The following is a 19,511-nucleotide window of genomic DNA, read 5'->3' on the forward strand; positions in this document are numbered from 1 at the left end:
ATAGATTGCCTGAAAATTTTGGAGCAGGACAAGGCTATTGACCGTTTTCTGTACCACAGACTGTACCCAGGGGAGGCCACACCTAGTCTGTATGGTTTACCTAAAATCCACAAACAAGGTGTACCTTTAAGACCAATCGTTAGCATGATTAACTCTGTCACTTACAATGTTTCCAAATATCTGGCGTCTGTACTCATCCCTTTAGTTGGCAGCTCAGAACACCACATACAGAACACCATGGACTTTGTGGACAAGGTGAGGGATGTCATCATGGAGACTGATGAAACAATGGTCTCTTTTGATGTCACATCACTCTTTACGTGCATTCCTGTTGATGATGGAGTAGAGGTGGTCAGTTTAAAATTAACATCAGACACCACTCTGAGCAGCAGGACCACGCTTTCCACAGAACAACTGTGTCAATTCTTGAAACTGTGCCTGCAGTCAACCTACTTCACATATGGGGAGCAATATTATAGGCAGAAACATGGGTGTGCTATGGGGTCTCCAGTTTCTCCTATTGTTGCCAACCTGTACATGGAGGAGGTAGAAAAGAGAGCCTTGACGTCCTTTTCAGGGACACCACCAAGTCATTGGTTCAGGTATGTTGACGACACCTGGGTTAAAATTAAATCTCAGGAAGTCCAACATTTTACTGACCACATCAACTCTGTGGATAAATACATCAAGTTCACACGAGAAGATGTAAAAAATGGCAGGTTAGCTTTCTGGGACTGTGAGGTCTCAGTCTCTGATAGAGGACATTTGCAAACTGAGGTGTACCGCAAACCCACACACACAGACCAGTATTTGCAGTTTGACTCCCATCACCCTTTGGAGCACAAGTTAGGAGTCATCAGGACTCTGTATCACAGAGCAGACAGCGTCCCCACTAGCTCAGGAGCCAGGCAGAAGGAGAAATCCCACACAAGACAGGCTCTAGAGCAATGTGGATATCCTAACTGGGCCTTCCTGAAAGCAGAGAAGAAACCCAAACAAGACTCCAGTCAGCCAACAGGTGAAAAGGAGGAACCCAGACCCAGACCAGTGGTCATTCCATATGTTGAGGGAGTATCAGAGAAACTGAGACGTTTATTTTCTAAACATAACATCCCAGTGGCTTTTAAACCCCAAAATACATTACGGCAAAGACTGGTTCATCCCAAAGATCCAGTCCCCCGGCACAGAGTAATGCTGTGTATGCTGTTCAGTGTCAGGAGGGCTGTGATCAGTCTTACATCGGGGAAACTAAACAGCCACTGGCCAAAAGGATGGCCCAGCACAGAAGATCAACATCATCAGGCCAAGATTCTGCGGTCTACATTCATCTCCAGGCCAGCGGTCACTCTTTCAAGGATGAAGATGTTCACATCCTGGACAGAGAGGAACAATGGTTTGAGAGAGGAGTAAAGGAGGCCATCTTTGTGAAAAGAAACCGTCCATCATTAAACAGGGGTGGAGGCCTCCGGGTTCAACTGTCCCCCTCTTACAATGCTGTGATTGCTAGTATCACTCAGCCCTCTGTGAACAGTAAACAGCCATCAGTGTGCTAATGACCCATTGTTATGCTGATGGTCCTTCTTGAGCATGTGATCAGCTGGTTTTGGTTGTCAGCAGCAAAACTGGTTGATCCACCCTGAGACGGTGCTATTTAAGAGACTGAGCTGAATACAGCTCCTCAGACTGAGGAAGTCTCTCGGATGAGAGACGAAACGTTTCTACATTTTTTTGATTTGCTTTGTTTTGGGTTTTTTTGAATGTCCAGAGGACCAGATTTAACTTTTTTAGATCTGGTACATAAAGTTCAAGATAAAACTAATTGGTTATATTTGAATAAACACTTATTATCTAGGCACATTCACATCTCCTTAAACATGCAAGTGTTTTCTGTGAGTTTGGATGAAATTGTCAAACTTCAAAAGAGAGGGCATTTTAAAATAATTGATTAAAAAGGATTAGGAGCTTTATCTGAGCTAGAAGACTTTGCAAGACTCCTTCGTTTCAAAAGCAGCATGAGGCGTTATTTATAGGTTTGTATTCAGATGATGTTAAATTGGACTTTTGGGCTTTGTGTTTTCTCAGCGAGCCTCCCTTTCATTTAACGCGCCGGGGCTGGGGGGAGTTTCCTGTGAGGATCCAGATCCACTTCAAAGACTCTCGCAACAAACGCATCGACATCATCCACCAGTTGAAGGTCAGATCTCGTCCCACGTAACGTCTTTATTTGAGGCGCTCACGGCATTTTTCCACGTCATTCATCGACCCTCTTCCAGTTCGTGTGATGAGCTCTTTCATTTTTTGTTTTTGATGATTTCAGCCATGAGTAAATATACTCATTACAAATAGAAAGGTTTCAGAAAACACAAAGCTTAAAGTTTTTTTCTTCCTCATATTTGTTGTACTTAAACAAGACCAGGTCCATGTTTGATGCCAGTAATGCAATGATTTGGGCAAAGATTAACACTTTCTTAGTTGAATTCATTAAAAAAAAAATAATTCATTTGATGGCACTAAAGAATAAAATTATTAGTGGTTACAATTTTAGTTTTGTGCCTTTTTTGACCAACTTCTGTTTTCTTGCAGCTGGACAGAACATACACAGGACTACAGACACTTGGGGCAGAAACTGTAAGCTACGTGTTTGCTCTGTTTCCTGCTGGGAGTTTTTTCCGAGGCTTTGCACTGACAGTGTTACATTTTTTAGGTGGTTGATGTGGAACTTCATAGAGATTCTCTTGGGGAAGACTACATTCCTCAGCCTTCTTTCTCCAAGGTGGCTCAAAGGACAGCCAGCCCCATGTCATCCTCTCCCCTGGCCCAAACTTATGGACGCTCAAGTTCCCCCATCTCTCATGACTGCAGCGCTGACAAAGGTACTCTTAACAGAATCAATTACACTTCAAACGTGTAAGTTTAAGGATTTGTTTGTTTGTTCGTTTGTTTTTTAATAAGAAATTGAAGACCTGTCTGTGTAGATAAGGCCAGTTTTAGAGCAAATTATTATTATTTTTGGGTCATAAATTAATGATAAAAATGGGCTAATAGGTTTTATGTACAGCACTGATCAAGATCTGAAGCCTTTCTATAACTTTAAGTTCAAATAGTCAAAAAAACATTAATTGCAAATGTGGAAAGAATATCTAATTTTAAGATAAACTAATCAAGACAAAGTTATTTTTTGTTCTTCAAACTACTTAGTATTTTTATATGCTTTTTGATGTATTGTACGTAAATTTCCGCTTGTCTGGGCCATAACTTCCGATCCGTTCAAGAAGATTCAACTAAACTTGTACACATTTATACCACCACCAGACATTGTGTAATGATTCATCATCCTGGCTCTAAGATCAAGGTCAAAGGTTATACGAGGTCTTTGCTTCTCCAGGTCATTGCTCTACATTGTTCTATTGCTGTATAACGGTTTGATGATCAGCTTATAATGCGCTGTTTGGGGGACTCTTGTCTATAATTATCTAGCAGACTCATATACCATACCATACCATACCAATTTATTTATATAGCTCTTAAAACAGCAACAAGGCCAACCAAAGTGCTGAAATGAAGTGCATGAATCATCATGTTTTATAAGACTGGGTTGAATATATAACAGTCACATGTGTAACTTGTTTTTGAGATGCATTTGGAACAATGATTTAATGTCATTTGGTCTTCAGGTTCTATCAAAGCTGAGACCGCGAGATCTGCAGGTGGTCGCACTTCAGGCCTCACTGCTGGTGAACGGACGCCAACGCGACCCAAACCTGGAGACAGAGTCACTCTGGGTTCCCATGGCAACTCTGCTTTTCAGCCGATCACATCAAGCTGTAAGATAGTTCCTCAAGGACAGCCACCCAGTCCTGCCGAGTCACCTGGGAAATCATTCCAACCAATCACTATGAGCTGTAAAATAGTCTCAGGTAAGTTTCTCTTCCAGCGAGTCTGCACTCCTTGAGCTGTTTGTGTTGCATTATGTCAGGAAAACTTCATTCCTTATTCCATCTGAGACATTTAGAGAAATAGGATTTGTTTTTTGCATGCAGAGAAACTTTGGATACATTCTCTTGATTTCTGAGTTTTGTTAATAAAGCACTTCAACATTTTAAATGTACTGTTTTTAGGTGAAATATTACCACCACAAAGAATTGTTGATGTCAGCTTAACACTTCCAGTAAAGGGCGTCTGTTTTTAGTATTGACATGGTCTTTACCACTTTTTAACCTGATAAATTCATCATAAACACTGTTTTAGTTCAAAATGCCCAGCAGCCTACTGTTTGTAAAATCAAATCAAAATGACCATACCTTGAATTTGGGTTTTTCCTCGTTACTTATTTTATTTAAAAGTAAAAAAAAAAAAAAAACTTTTAGACTTGAAATTCCAGTGAAAATGCTCATTTTTATTAGTTTTGCACACTATACATTTTTCCCCCTAAAAAATAAATATATCTTAACAAAATAAAGTTAATAGGAAATTACAGTAATATGCAACATGTGCAGTTATATAAATTCAGAAAAAAATTCAAAGAATGTTGATGAGAATAAAGTAAAGCACACATGTATGAGCAAGTTTATGAGTCAATAAACACTTATTTGTTGTTGCTCGTCACTTTATATTTCATGTTAATATATTTAATTGTTAATGTTTTTTTTCTTAAAGAAAACAGTTCTAAGAATTTGTTTCTACCTATTTTCTTTCTCTGCTAACACCCCATCCTCACAGGGGCATGATATTTCAACAGCTTGTTCTGTAACACCCACAGGGTCTCCCATCTCTACTCCCAGCCACTCACCGCTGCCCCGGACACCCACCGCCTCCACCCCTGCCCACAGCAAGCAGAGCTCCTCCTCTGTGCTAAACAACCCATATATTATCGTGGATAAACCAGGCCAGGTGATCAGCATGGCTTCATCTGCTTCCTCCACGGGTACTGTATATATTTCCTACTCGGTGTCAAAGTACCTCTTGGAGGAAACTCAGGCGTAACTGAGAAACGGCATCTGAACCACACACATAAAACCTAAGAATGGATGTGAAGAATCTACTCCAAAGTAAAGAATTGAGAAATTTTAACTCAGTTTTTGTCCCTTTATACATTTTGAAATCCTCCACTTTAATCTTTATTATCAAGTTCAAGTCAATTTTATTGTCATTTCCATCACATGTGGTACATGAGCTGGAATGAAATTATGTACACAGGGTCCCAGTTACACCTAACAATAGCAAAATATCAAGTATAAAACAAACAGTAGATAAGGATCTAAGATATTGTTACGGCCTGGCTCTAGGACCATAACAAATAAAGAGGAAGCAACGCACGGGTTAACTTAAAATTATATTTATTTAACAAAAGTCATAGATGATTGGAGAAGAAGGGAGAGCGGGAATGAGAGCAAGTGGTGGATGTTAAGCTGTATCTGAAGCTCTTCTGGAGACACTGTCCAGCTGCCTCCACTTCCAATCAACACCAGTTAGGAGCTCTGAAACACAGACATGTTAGAGAGGCCAAGAGGAAAGCCTTGGGCCATAACAATATACACTTAAGGTAAACGGTAAACAAACACCCAATGGTAGCTAAAAGAACTAAGATATACGCTAAACACTAATAACGTAAAACAATACGATGTAACACAACAGCAGCCCAAACATGTCTGTGGTTAGCAGATGGGTATGAATGATGGGTATGAATGAATACTGCAGTATGAGATAATCATCATCATAGATAAGTTATAGATCACCAATTAAAGTGGCATTACAGTGATGTTTTTTCTTAGTTATCCAGCCATGTGTGATTCCAGTCTTTTTCTTCTTCCATTTTTTTCTTTTGTAGTTCATTTTGCACTCATATGTCTTTTGTATGGTGATTCAGCGGGATAGCTGATGGATAAGTGGTTGCCATGGTGACTGAGCTGATGTCTTTTATGGTCAGATTATACTGTATGAGACCTCACCCTCCTACTGATTATTTTTTCAAGTATACTTGTTTGATGCGTATAAATATAGTTTGCGCTTGGTTGGAAAGAGATAACGTCAGGTGAAATAGGAGTTCACTCAACATATCTGTCACTGCATCGAGGAGCAGGTCCTTCTGATACGAGCTGATGTTTGCTTCTTCAGAAGTATCCTCTTAACTCTCACTGTGTTGCTTTGTACATCCACTCAGTTTCTTATTTCCCTCTACAAGCGTGCAGCTCAACCAGGTTTGGATTGCTTTAAATAATGCCTCATCACACTAGCTGAGGTGGATGTGGGTGTTGTAAATGATTCACCAAACATTTTTAAACTGGGTAAGAAGCAAAACTTCAGCAGTACCCTTCTCTACTTGTATGTAAAAAGGTCAGACTCGACACCCACACAGAGTCACCCAAAAAAGAAAAGTGTGACTGCACCACAGATGCCCTCATTTTTCTGAAAAGTTCGACAACAACTGCAGAACCCCTCCCCAGAACCGTCATATTTTTCCTGACCTATCATGTTTAAATTACTTCCCAGGATGCCCCTCTGCCAAACAGACTCAAGGTGCTCGCTCTCCTGCGCCTAAAGTTCACACCGGCACCCTCCTCTCCTCAGGGGTTAAGGTGAGTCACGAGTCTTAAAGCTTTTATCCATTACACGTTTTAAGTTAAAACATTTTACTGATGTGTTCTCCAGCTGTGTTCTGGCAGAATCTGCTTCTTTAACCAAGCAGTGGGGTAAAAATTGTAGTTAATGCTATCTTCAGCAGATGTGAGTGTCTTGGCACATATTTAAATAGGACATCTTTCTGAAGGTGGGGGAGGGGAGCTTGCCTGAGAGCTGAACACTCCACTTTCCCAACAAATGTCTTAATAATCCTATGAGGCCACTCTCACATGCTCATCACTTGAATTACATTTCTGCAGTGAATACATGATGATATCTATCTTTATTTGATTAAGCACCTCATGCTCAGCAGTCATTGGCCACTACTGTACTGTTTTAATACTATATGTCTGAGATCTCTCCATGTGTTACGTTCAGGTTATTATCAAGCAGGAGCCAGGGGAAGTTTCAACACAGCAACAGCAGATGGTTTCCACAGAAACCAGCCAGCAGCAACCTGCTGCTGCTGCAGCCCACCAGTTTGTCGCAGTGAAGGGAGGTCACATGATATCTATGTCGAGCCAGAAACAGACTGGAGGGGCCACAGGGTCCACAGCTAGTAAGGTCAGACTGTGTTAAAACACATCCTGCATCATGTCAATAATTCATATGAACAGTGATGCACATGCACTTCAGAGTTAAACATTTATAAACCTAATGTTGCACTTCTTCTCTTTATAGATGTTGGGTATTCCTGTCAGCTCAACGCTTCAGTCTTCAGTGAAGCAGGTTGCCATTAGTAGTGGACAGATTCTGGTTGCCAAGGGCAACCCCTCTGTTTCTAAGGTGATGGGTGGGAAGCAGGTTTTGGCTCAGGGAGTTGCTAAAGCCATCGTCAGTGGAGCCAGTGGTGTCTCTGGTCAGCAGGCTGGTGGCAGGGCAGCCGGTGGCTCGGGTGGCAAGAGTGGAGGTCAGAGTTCACACGCTACACTCAGATGCACTCTGCTCCACAGCCATGATAAACAGTATCACAACCACTGCCCACAATGCATTGCACCACAATGCTGTTGTCCATTTTCTAGTGAATTATATTGCAATTAATACTGTCAGTTCATTTTGTTAAAACTTGCAACACAGTTTAATAACTTGGTGAAGATTAATCTTTTTATGCTTTTTTTTTTAGTGATGGCCACTCTTCAGCTCCCAGCAAACAACCTGGCCAACTTGGCTAATTTACCTCCAGGTACCAAGCTGTACCTGACCACCAACAGCAAGAACCCATCGGGGAAGGGAAAGCTGCTGCTTATTCCACAGGGAGCCATCCTCAGAGCCTCCAGTGCAAGTAAGACATGCTAAATATTTGGGTAAAATTGAAAGTGCTCTCTGAACAATGTGGTGTCTTGTAATCCACAAAACTATTAAACTATTTACACCGGATGCATTGGGACTTCAATGTATAGATTATTTTGTTGTTATAAAGTTTTGTACCTCATTACCTGTTCTGCAATGACTGAGTACGACTGGAGGTGGGAGTCACATGTTCATGAATCAAGTCATTGTCTCCTGCTCCCTTCTGCCTAAAAACATTTCCAGGATCACTCAACAAAATCACACGTCAAAAAAGGTGTGTAAATACTGAATAAAGATGATGTATCTGATTTGAGGCTGTGTTTGTTGCTGTCTGTACAATAGGTCAACAGTCCCAGAGCAGCTCTTCAGCAGGAGCAGGACAGAACTCATCCTCTTCAGGCAGTTTGCCTTCCAACCTCTCCTACACATCCTACATCCTGAAGCAGACCCCACAGGTGGGTTGACACATTTTCTTTCTATTTATTTATTTTTTTTAATTAACCTTCCACACTCTTTAACTTTTTATAAATATTTTTTAAATGTAATTTGTGGATTGATGGGAAACTCGCTACAAGGATATTCCATGTTTTTCCTTTTTTTATTTGGACATTGCCTATTCCTCTGCGCTTATGTGAGCTTTCTCAGGGCACTCCAGTTTCTTTAAACATCGAAAGACATGCATTATTTATTCAATTTAAATTTCCTGTATTTTGTGTATAATGTACTTAAAACGTAATGCCTCTGACTTAACTCAATGTCATGGTTGTGTTAAAGTTTGACACATGATTTATCTTTTATGGTCCATTATTTTTCAGGGTACATTTCTGGTTGGCCAGCCAGCTCAAGGATCAGCGAAGCAGGGGGGTTCAGGGTCAGCAGGTCATTCAGTATCATCGTCTGCAGCTGCTACCCAGCAGGCCATCCGGGTGACCGCCGGACAGAAGGCAGCCATATTGGCTCAGGTAATTTCAACCTGTTCTGAGGTCATTGAAATAGTTTTAGTGTCAACAAGCTCTTTAATTTCTCACTTTACGTAACTACATCTTAGCTATTTTATTTTTTTATTGTGAAAAAAGATCAAATCAGTTTAGCTTTTTTGCAGATTTGTTACCACAAGATGTTCTTTATTATCATTACTACTAAATCCAGTGTAAAACAGCATATTGTCAAATTTAAATATATATATAAATATATTTTAGTTGGGTCAGAATCTAATATTTTTGTATATGTTATGGTTTAAAGGTCTTTCTGACCTCACTTACTTTCTTGAAGGTGTAACAAGCTCGTGCGAACATATATTAGTTTTTGACCTGACCCTCAGGTGGTTGGCAGCTCACAGGGAGCACAGCTCAAGTTGTCTGACGGCTCTGTGAAGACAGTAACGGCAGCAGGAGTGGGCCACATGTCCAAGCCTGGCACCACCACGTTGAGGATGACGGGTGGAGTAATCACAGCAGCCTGCTCCAGTTCTGCTGCTGCGGCCAGTCAACAGGCTAGTTCCACTCTTTTAGTTTTCGTTCTTATGATTTCTTTAAGCCATTTGAAAATTAAACAGCTGTATCTTATGAAGTTGAACTGGGTTGATCTTATGAAAAATCTTTTTATTTATTTATAGTTTTGTCTACTTACCTGTTTTTCTGATTAATTTCACCAGATTTATAGAAAATTCTGTCCATAGGAGTTCAATGTTTCAGTCACAAAAATATTTATTTGTGAGATATAAGAATAGTTTTTAAAGTGTGCAGCACAGTAATGCTTAAGAAGCAGTTATATACTTATTAGTAGGTGCTATAAGTGATAAAAATACTAAAACTACAAATGACACATTGTCCTCGGCAATGAGAAAACATTTAAAGCAGAAGAGATCCAGTGTTGAGTGCTGCAGTAAGGTTGGTGATTTATTAGTCCCAAAGAGCAGAGATAATTGAAAGTGCTTGAAAATCACTTAGCAGCCGTTCAGCCTCAGTCCTGATTGAGGTGATTACAGCTTCAGAGCATGCGCTAGACCTCATTAACTTGAGTAATGGAAATGCACAAATCTCATCCTAGATGCTCCATCGTACAAAAAAAAACAACCATTCAATTTAAAACACACAAAAGCACTCGTAATGGTGCTGAGAAGTAACTGATATTTGTAAAATAATTTTGGAAGCGCTAATACCTTTTTGAAAATTAAACAAAAGCGTTGGGCCTGATAAATTAGTTGTGCGGCACTGGAAAACAAACGTCAGCAACATAAAGTACATGTAGTTAACGATAGTTGTTGCCCAGCTGTAAACCAGTGAGCACCGTTATGTTCATAAATTTCCAGCAGTTCCAATCTGCAGCTTGAACGGTTACCATTTATAGCTTTAACCCACATTTTCTGCTGACACACACCCCCAGTATGAAATGGAGAATGTGCCCAGAAGAGAGTCGATCCTGCAGTCTTAGCTTCCAGCTACACACCAAAACCAGAGAACTGAGGACTTGTGTGTGAGAGTAGCAGAGTGTGCACGTGTAGTTACGTGTATAATATAATATAAAAATTACTGCTTTCTTTATGCCATCTTGAAAGCCTCTAGTAAAGCTTGTGACTTATTTTTGTCTTAAGTGTGTGAACATCATGTCTTCTAAATGTGTAAAAGGTGGACGTATTATTATTGCATAGTCTCCATACGATCACAAACTCTCTCTTGCCCCGCCCATATCTTCTGCTCCGCTCAAGATAATTTAACGAAACTTCACTCGAATGCGTCATCACTAAACAAAGTGTTGAACTTTTTATCACCCCGACTCCAAAGTAGAGGTCATAAATCAAGGTTGAATTTACAGCGAGGTCTTTGATTGTTTCGTCCATAATTTTGATCCGCTCAAGATCATTTAATGAGATTTGATACACATTTGTACTAGAGTCCCACCGATGTGGAATTTTGGGCTATCACCGATATTGAGAGGGGAGTGCTGATGCTGATAACCGATATATTGGCTGAAACTTTTTGAGCTTTGTCCACCTCCACACTTAACGTGCTTTCACATTTTTTATCCTCCACTATTCATCATAAAGTTATCAAGTGTGTTACAAAAATTTTACTGAAACAAAGAAACACCCTTCCCTGTTCATTGTTTACACAGTCACATGTGATGAAGGCCTAATTATTATTGACTGCATCAGGTTTTTTTTTTCTTTGCAGAGAAGTAAAGATTTCACACAATGCATTTCATTGAGGACGACAAAGATAAAGTTACTAACACTGATATATATTTACCGCTACGTTAGATTAATTGTTCTGGATAAAGTTTTACAAGGCAATGATATGCTAGGTTATCTAAACGTTAGCTTGCTAACTTTAGAGGCACGTAGCTACTGGTAAGCACAAGTCGGTTAAGGGATTGAAGAGAATTATTATTGTTGATTTGTTTTACAGATCAGTTAAAATAAACTTACCACGCTCTGTTTAGTAAAATAAACTACACAGTATTACTCCCTGCTTCAGTTGTGCTGAAAGTGAAAGCTAAAAGTGAACGGCCATGACTTGAAAGTAGTCCACATACGCCCTCTGCTGGATACATTGCACAATTACGCCATTTGCAAGTAAGGACACGGTTGGTTCCCAACGCTTTAGGGGTGAAAATTAGAAGTGTTTATATTGGCACATAATGGGCCAATTATCACAAATACTGATATGTCCACAAACGCTTATATCGGCCTAAAATATCGGCCCTACCGATATATCGTCCGGGCTCTAATTTGTAACACCACTAGACAGCGTGTTATATAATCTTTTCATCACTCCAGCTTTATAGTTGAGGGTACAAATCAAGGTCAAAGGTTATACAAGGTAATTTCTCCTCCGGGCCACTGCTGTAATAGTATGTTGACAGGCTTTTATTTTTTTCATTCAACCTTTATTTATACAGGCTAGCCTCATTGACCCACGGGGACTCATTTATAAGAGAGACCTGTTCCAGACAGAACATACACTGCCTGGCCAAAAAAAAAGTTGCCACCTGGATTTAACTAATCAAATAGGTACGAGCCTCCTATTGGATAATTACTGCATGGGCAATCATCTTTCAGCTGGCAACAAGTTATTTAACTGCATCTGGTGCAATAAGTTGCTTCATGTCGAAAGTCACATCGCGTGGTCATGGAAACGATGTCAGTCTGTTTGAGAAGGGTCAAATCATTGGCATCAAGCAGAGAAAACATCTGAGGAGATTGCAGAAACTGCTAAAATTGAGTTAAGAACTGTCCAACGCATTATTAAAATCTGGAAGGATAGTGGGGACCCATCGTCTTCGAGGAAGAAATGTGGCCGTAAAAAAACCCTGAATGATCGTTATCGGCGATCACTTAAACGTTTGGTGAAATCAGATTGAAGAAAAACAACAGTAGCACTCAGGGCTATGTTTAATAGTGAAAGTAAGAGCATTTCCACACACACAATGTGAAGGAAACTCAAGGTATTGGGACTGAACAGCTGTGTAGCCTTAAGAAAACCACTAATCAGTGAGGCTAACTGGAAAAAAGGCTTCAGTTTGCTAGGGAGCATAAAGATTGGACTCTGGAGCAATGAAAGAAGGTCATGTGGTCTGATGAGTCCAGATTTACTCTGTTCCAGAGTGATGGGCGCATCAGGGTAAGAAGAGAGGCAGGTGAAGTGATGCACCCATCATGCCTAGTGCCTAGCCATCAGTGCAAGATTTTGGTGAAAAATTAATGCAACACTGGATGGAAATAGATCTTGTGACATTGCAGAAGCTTATTGAAACAACACTACAGTGAATGCATGATGTAATCAAAGATAAAGGCGGTCCAATGAAATATTAGTGTGACCTCTATTTTTGGGTGGCGACATTTTTCTGGCCAGACTGTGTATAAACTACAGACAACAAAACAGTAAACAATGACAACAATAAACTGCAGTAAAAAAATGCAATTAGAATAAGAGTAGTGTATAAAACAATAAATCAGGGTGCCGTAAAACGGGGTGAAATATATAGTGAACATATAGTGAATGTATAGTGTGCTGTATGTGGTTCTCTTGTTTGTACATATTTTGACTCTATATATATTTCACAATGTAAATAAACCAAACTGTAATAAAGTTTCCATTCACTTGCTTTCTTTTGACAAAACCTATAATCTATTTTACTAATCTTGTTGAATATTATGGTTCACGGCCACATTTTTGTTTTTATCCGCTTTGCTTTGAGCTCTGCTCTTGCAGTCTAAACATGCAGCCCTATCAGACTATTGTCCATTTCAAATGAACACATGATCTTTTGTTTATGCTTTATTGGTGAACTTTAGTTGATTTTCTTTACTACCAATATTATTCATGTTGTGAATGAGTTCTAAGATTTAGGTGGAAACGATGTTAAAATGTATTTTATCTTTGATGTGATTTTGACTGAACCACACATTTAAAGAGTTTAGAGCTGCGGTATTCCTGGACATGTTTTAGCTGACAGATGCTTCCATGTGCTCATCCAGGCTGCTGATGGTGGGAAGTCTGCCTCCCAGCACCACTCACTCCTGGTGTCAGCCAGCCAAGCAGCAGTAATCAGCGCAGCCAGCAGCGGCAGCATGTCCAAGACAGCTGTGGCCTCTTTGGTCAAAGGAGCAGGAAGCTCTGCCACGCTGAGCAAAAGTGCAGGAAGTTCAGCCGGTGCCGTACTGACAGTTGCAAAAGGGATCACAAATGTGCCCGCCATGAGCTTGTCCAAAGGAGCTGGGACGGGGGCTGTGGGCGGGGTGTCCAAAAGCAGCAGCACACCATTAGTTTCTGCAGCATCATTAGTCAGCGGGGTGGCAGCTGGAGGAGGAAAAACAAGTGCCACGCTATCAGGTAGGAAAAAAAATCCACTGACTTCATTACAGTACGTAGTTGTGTGAATCATTACACACATAGAACACGTGTGTTTTGGCTAGGTATGTTGAAGATCCACTCCGCAGGTTCCAGCTCCCAGCAGACAGTCCTAACCATCCCTGCCAACCAGCTCAAGCAGCTCGGGGTTGGAACTGGCTCTGCTGGACTGCAAACCTTATTCATGCCTGTTGGCAAAGGTAAGGCGTTTATAAACAGACAAGACTTATTACAAATTTAAAAAAGTGTGCACTGAAAGGTACAACACAACACTGCACTGATATACTGTTGATAATTTTGTGTGTGAATTTTACAAGCTTTTCATGAAATAAAACATTTTCTCTCTTGGATTTAGTTATGAAACTGAGTTAGGCTGCTCACAGCTATTAGCTTTTATTTGAACCATATTGTTTCTTTCTGTGAAAATATAAAAGCTCCTCCTCTTCTCATTTCTCATCTTACTGTTTCACCTTTTGACCTAATAGGCCATTGATCCATCAGTGTGTGCTTCTCTGTGTGTAGTTGTGTCTAAAGGTCCAGTCTCCAACACTCCTTCATCCACAACCTCTGGAGCAGCTGGAGCTGGAGCCTCCCCAAGTCCTGCCAGCCAGGCTCCCCCCTCCCTTGTCCTGCCTCTGGCACAAGGTGAGAGGGGTCCATCCTCACACTACCCTCCCCTTCTCCTTTCTCTTCCCATCTTTTTTTCCTAAAAAAATCATTTTGTGTTTGAGTTGTTGACAGGATGAGATGATATTTAGGGCACAGACCACAAAAACAAAGTCCTTTATGAGAAACACTAATTGTCAGCTCGGAGTATGTTCGGCTATTACTAAAAATAATCCCTATATAATATTAACATACTTGAATATATAGTGAATAACTGACATTCCTATTATTAAAATTTAAAATATATGTGTTAGTGTGTTAGTTTTGTCTCAATACGCCTCAAATACTCACACTTCTACTCATAAAATCACCCCGATACTTCGGACCGATAGCACTTTTATGCTTGATGACATCACTTTCTCTTTCATTTTGCGAATAATTGAGAGCAAAAAATAAAAAATGTCAGTCGTTTGAATATATATTTAAGATGAACACAGGCGGTGTTGAGACATCAGACGTTTGCTGTGTTCTTAATAAAAGTGTGTTTCTAAAGTCACTGTATTGTTTAAGTATTAACTCATTAAATACTCTGTACTCACTTCGGTAAGTACTCGAACTGAAGTACTTGTACTCGGTCTGAATAAACTAGTATCGGGACACCCGTTGTTAATATGAAAATATAAGTGTGAAAGTTAAAGATAATTTCAGTGAGTAGAGTATAAAAATTTGATGTAACTTCTCACGTTTGCATTTTCTTGCCTCGGTGAAATCAATAAAACGTGTGTGTTGCCTAAAACTAATATTTGTCTCGCATGTGTGTGTTTCTCTGCTGCCTCAGTGAAGACAGAGCCAGGTGCTGCTGCAGCCGGTCCATCGCCGCCGGTGACGGCTGCTGCTCCAGCCTCGGCTCACGCTGCTTCTGCAGCCACCGCCGTCAAGCAGGAGCAAGGCGCAGATAACTCTGCACACGACCTCATCAAGTACGGACAACGCTACTCTGACTCACAACACAAACACAAAATATTCCTAAAAGAACAGGTGACTTATCGTCTGTTTGGAAGATGAAGTTTACTTTACGTACAGTTACATTCTGCTCCTATTTCAACTTTAAATTGTCGTTAAAGAAAACAAAAAGGAATAAATTGATCACGTGATCAGTGATTGTGTTCAAAACGATCTTATGTGATAATGAAGGTCTGAAATATCACGTTTGCCTTCTAGCTGCTCTGTGATTGTTTCCAGACTGTAAACCTGACTGGTGTTATCTTCTTCCTCAGCACCGAGCACATAGAAACCATGATGCAGCTGCTGACTGCTGTTCTGAAGAAGTTCCCCCTGATTGTACCAGATAAGAGTAAGTAGGCAAACCTTTCCTGTGCTGCGCTATAAAACCTTCCTGAAAAGACTGTGTTGCTTTCACCTTCGTCATGCTGTTTACGATCTGTTTATTTCAGCTGAAGACTCTCATCCATTTTGTGCCTCTTCAGTAAAACAGTATTATTCTTGGACTATTGGCAAACGCAGAGCATCAGAGGTAACTCTCTCATCTTGTCTATGTGCTTGAGAGCATGAAACTTTAAGCTGACTTGTGTTTGTACATAGTCGTACCCAGAAAATTTGAAAAGCAACCCGCGCTCCCCACTTTAAGCTTATTCTACTTTTCCAGCTATCTTTTTATCATTTTTTGTTTAGCTAATCTCAGCTGTTTTCAGATAAGTTCAAGTTTTCCATGGTATTTTTTGCTACTTTCAGCCTACCCCGTAATTAACTTCTTTATGCTAATTTCAGCTTGTTATGCACCTTTCAGCTTAATTATGCTAGTTTCAGCTATTTCTGCTCTTTAAGCTACTATTTAGCTGTTTTTATGTTTATTTTAGCTTTTTCAGCCAATTTCACATTTTTTAGCTCATTGCAGCTATTTCCACTTCCTTCTCGTAGGTTAAGCTTCGTACCTTTTCAGCTACTTTGTAGATGTTTTTTTGCTACTTTAGGCCTTTTTTTGCTGATTTCCTAATTTTTGTGCTAATTTCTGCTTATTTAAACCTAATTCAGCAAATATATGTTCTTTCTGCTTTCTTCTGCTTCCATTTCAGCTACATTCCAACATGTTTTTTAAGCTAATTTCAGCTGTTTTTCAACAAGTTCTTCTGCAATTAGCATTCACACTGTATGTTCCCAGGAAATGCAATATTTCTAGTTTTCATCTGATTTAAATAAATATTTTTTGGTATTGCCTCTGTAGCTTCAGCGAGCCGTGGCAGTGAAACGGGTTGTTCAGGACGTGTTGGACCACTCACCTCGCCTGCAGGCCCTCACACCCCCAAAGACCAGAGAGGTGGTGCAGTGGTGCCGGCAGAGGGGCTACACGCCACCTGACCCCGAGCCCCAAAACAAGAACGATGACGAGTCCATGGAGGACATTCTCACACAAATAGACAGCGAGCCTGGTAAGTTTCTGTCTTTTTGGAAACCTGCAGGAAGAGCTACCTTTTTTCGTCTGATGTTCAGCAGCTCAGTGTGTGGGTGTAGCGCTCTTGCTCTTGCAGTTGCCACTTGGTGCTGTAATGTGTACACAATATATTCAGTAGTGAGGGCAGCCGAAGTGAAGCCTTGTTTTGTTTTGTTTAGCTCATAGTCTATCCACAGGAGGCGCTTAACATTTTGGTCTTTTGTCTCTACAAGGTGAGAGGCGAGGCTGCGTAGCTCAGTGAGTCACTCACCTGAGCCTGAAAGCCTGTGTTTTAGTTCTGTTAGCCTCACTTTGTGTTGCACAAACATTTGTATTTTGTAACGGTCCCAATGCCGAACTAATTAAATGAATGTTACAAAAACTAATAAAGCATCCTGTGGTAAATGTGAATTTTTCCGCAGAGTGCCCGTCAACCCTCTGCAGCTACGAGCAGCTGGTGCTGCGGCTGGAGCAGATGCAGGCTCTCCTCAAGACCGAACCAGAGGAGGAAGATGATGAAATAGTCGACATTGTCGCTGTGACCCCTGCCTGCCAGAAACTAAAGGTCAAAGAGGAAGAGCAGGAAGCTGATGTGGAGCCTAAATTCTTCCTGGGCCCGTCCATTTCCTCTCAGTTTGTCGGTGAAGCAGCACAGCAGGTTAGAAAACCCTCCAGGCTTGTGAAAGTTAGCATTTAGTGAAATATTTAAAGTTGTGCAAGTGTTGTTCTGTTTGTTCGTGTTAAGGCATACAGTTGTTACGTACCTTCCATTTTTAATCTGATGATCCCTTTGTGTTTTTTAGATTGGCGTGACCTTTCAGCCGGTGGAGGTGGAGAAGAATGTTTTTGCTCCGGTTGTCGAAGCCATGATTCTGAAGGTCAGTGACTTTACAGACTGAGCAGATTTCCAGTGACTGACTTTATATAAACAGTGTTAATCGATGAGAGTGTTTTAAAGTGTTGGTTCTCTTCGTGTAGAGTGCCTGAAGGTAATGTTTTTGTTGTGAACTGGTGCCACATTCAGTAGAAAACTGAAAATGCGCACAGACCATGAGGAGTTTTCACGTGTACTGCAGGAGATGGTGGGTGTTGATGTGAGCTGTGTGTGTCTGCAGGCTACAGAGCAGTTTGCTAGTGATATCCTGAGAGAAGCTCTAGCTGGAGCCTACACTAAATCCCCTCCAAACAGGTCAGCTTTTTTATTTTTCACTGTTTTAATTTTCACCATGCACAGTTTTCACCTTAACTGGGGATTGTTCATCCTACCAGTTTCTTACTTTTCTGTGTTGCATATTTATTATTTTATTTATTTTGTATTTCTAATAGTTGTGTAATACCAATTAACCAGATTATTATTTTTTTTTATCAGCTTCAGGAATTTAACATCAGATTACAATAAAGTTGATAATCTGGAGCTCATACATTTGAGAAGAAAGTCTTTTTTCTGCATGTTTTGAAAGTAGGCGAAGTCTAATATTTTTGATTATTAATATAATAATATTTTTTGTTCAAAGATAAGGAAATAAAAGCACATTGCTACATTACTAAAGCACATTATTAGCAAACATTACTGCTGTTTGATTGAAACATCATCCTGCAGGGTGACTTGCTGAAACACCAACTTATCATAAATCCAGAGCTAACAGTACTCTAAAAACTTTCAATTTGGATGATTTGTATCTAGGAATAATCATGACTATAACCAACTGATTATGTTTTTGCTGAAGTTAAACATGAATACAGTTTTTTTCTCAGTCTGCTGAGTTTTAAATCAGTTTTACACCAGAGTCTTTTAAATCTGAGCCAATAGAGCTGAAGGTGTTCATGAATATCCAGAAGCAGGCTGTGTGAGACTTTCTTAACATGTTGAGATATTCTTAACGAGACCACATTTGGGTTTCAGAGCTCCAAGAGAGGTCACGGCTATGAACATGCACCAGGCGGTCAGCAGTATCCCCACCTGTGACTTCCTCACCAATGCACACATGGGTTACCAGTCGAAGGACGACTGAGGCGAAAGGAGACATGGCATGGATTGGTAACGGACACACCTGGACAGACAGAATCTGTCTGGCCCATGAGCCATGACAAAGAGACTCTTCTGTCGTTGGGAATTTTGGCACCCAAATGCAGGTTACTCAGTGACAGCTGATGTACTACATTCATTCCCCTGACCGCAGAAGGGCTCAGCAGCAGAATAACAAACGTCTAGATTACTGTGTGACCCGAAAAGGAAGAAGCGGGTAAAGATGATGGATGGCTGTTGCATCCACGTCTCGTTGCTTGTGTTATTTAACTTAAAAGTGACCATTCTGCTCTTTTGTACCTCATAGCATTGTTTTTCTTACGATGAAGTGTTTAAGGTCAGATGGGGTCAGGAGGGAAATGAAGCCTGAGTGAGTGAACAGTAACGTCAGACAGCTGTCCTCTCTGATGCGCCGTTTCCTGCTCCAAAACCTCTGGAGTTTGTTTCTCGGCTCAAACGAGACAAAAATGTGATGCAGTGTGGAAACTAATTGAACATTCGAGTATTCAGCCAGCGGGCACTCTCAGTGAAGCAATCTGAGAGGCTGTTTCAAAGGTGTGGTTGCCACGGTAACCAACGATCATCATTACCAATATCCTTTAATGTCTTTCAGTGTTTCCCAGCAGAGGTAATTATGAATCTCACAACAGAAAACCCCACAAACAGTTTT

At 40.5% G+C, this 19,511-nt stretch overlaps 1 protein-coding gene across 1 annotated transcript in view; it reads left to right on the forward strand.

Moving 5' to 3' along the window:
* The window catches only part of yeats2 (YEATS domain containing 2), a 27,661-nt gene extending 8,768 nt beyond the window's left edge, over nucleotides 1–18,893 (forward strand). The window contains exons 8-30 of the mRNA XM_037681682.1: nucleotides 2,083–2,194; nucleotides 2,584–2,628; nucleotides 2,705–2,873; nucleotides 3,675–3,917; nucleotides 4,760–4,924; nucleotides 6,490–6,575; nucleotides 6,997–7,182; nucleotides 7,300–7,528; nucleotides 7,742–7,900; nucleotides 8,251–8,363; nucleotides 8,724–8,870; nucleotides 9,230–9,400; nucleotides 13,388–13,742; nucleotides 13,826–13,960; nucleotides 14,283–14,405; nucleotides 15,205–15,346; nucleotides 15,644–15,720; nucleotides 15,821–15,900; nucleotides 16,609–16,813; nucleotides 17,238–17,473; nucleotides 17,619–17,693; nucleotides 17,931–18,004; nucleotides 18,719–18,893. Of these exons, the coding sequence (XP_037537610.1) occupies nucleotides 2,083–2,194; nucleotides 2,584–2,628; nucleotides 2,705–2,873; nucleotides 3,675–3,917; nucleotides 4,760–4,924; nucleotides 6,490–6,575; nucleotides 6,997–7,182; nucleotides 7,300–7,528; nucleotides 7,742–7,900; nucleotides 8,251–8,363; nucleotides 8,724–8,870; nucleotides 9,230–9,400; nucleotides 13,388–13,742; nucleotides 13,826–13,960; nucleotides 14,283–14,405; nucleotides 15,205–15,346; nucleotides 15,644–15,720; nucleotides 15,821–15,900; nucleotides 16,609–16,813; nucleotides 17,238–17,473; nucleotides 17,619–17,693; nucleotides 17,931–18,004; nucleotides 18,719–18,827 (3,436 nt within the window). The 3' untranslated portion in view covers nucleotides 18,828–18,893. The remainder of the gene's footprint in view (nucleotides 1–2,082; nucleotides 2,195–2,583; nucleotides 2,629–2,704; nucleotides 2,874–3,674; nucleotides 3,918–4,759; nucleotides 4,925–6,489; nucleotides 6,576–6,996; nucleotides 7,183–7,299; nucleotides 7,529–7,741; nucleotides 7,901–8,250; nucleotides 8,364–8,723; nucleotides 8,871–9,229; nucleotides 9,401–13,387; nucleotides 13,743–13,825; nucleotides 13,961–14,282; nucleotides 14,406–15,204; nucleotides 15,347–15,643; nucleotides 15,721–15,820; nucleotides 15,901–16,608; nucleotides 16,814–17,237; nucleotides 17,474–17,618; nucleotides 17,694–17,930; nucleotides 18,005–18,718) is intronic.
* The last annotated feature ends 618 nt before the right edge of the window (nucleotides 18,894–19,511 follow it).

The sequence above is a fragment of the Nematolebias whitei genome, chromosome 9, assembly GCF_014905685.2.
Source record: "Nematolebias whitei isolate Nwh7 chromosome 9, NemWhi1, whole genome shotgun sequence".
NCBI lineage: Eukaryota > Metazoa > Chordata > Actinopteri > Cyprinodontiformes > Rivulidae > Nematolebias > Nematolebias whitei.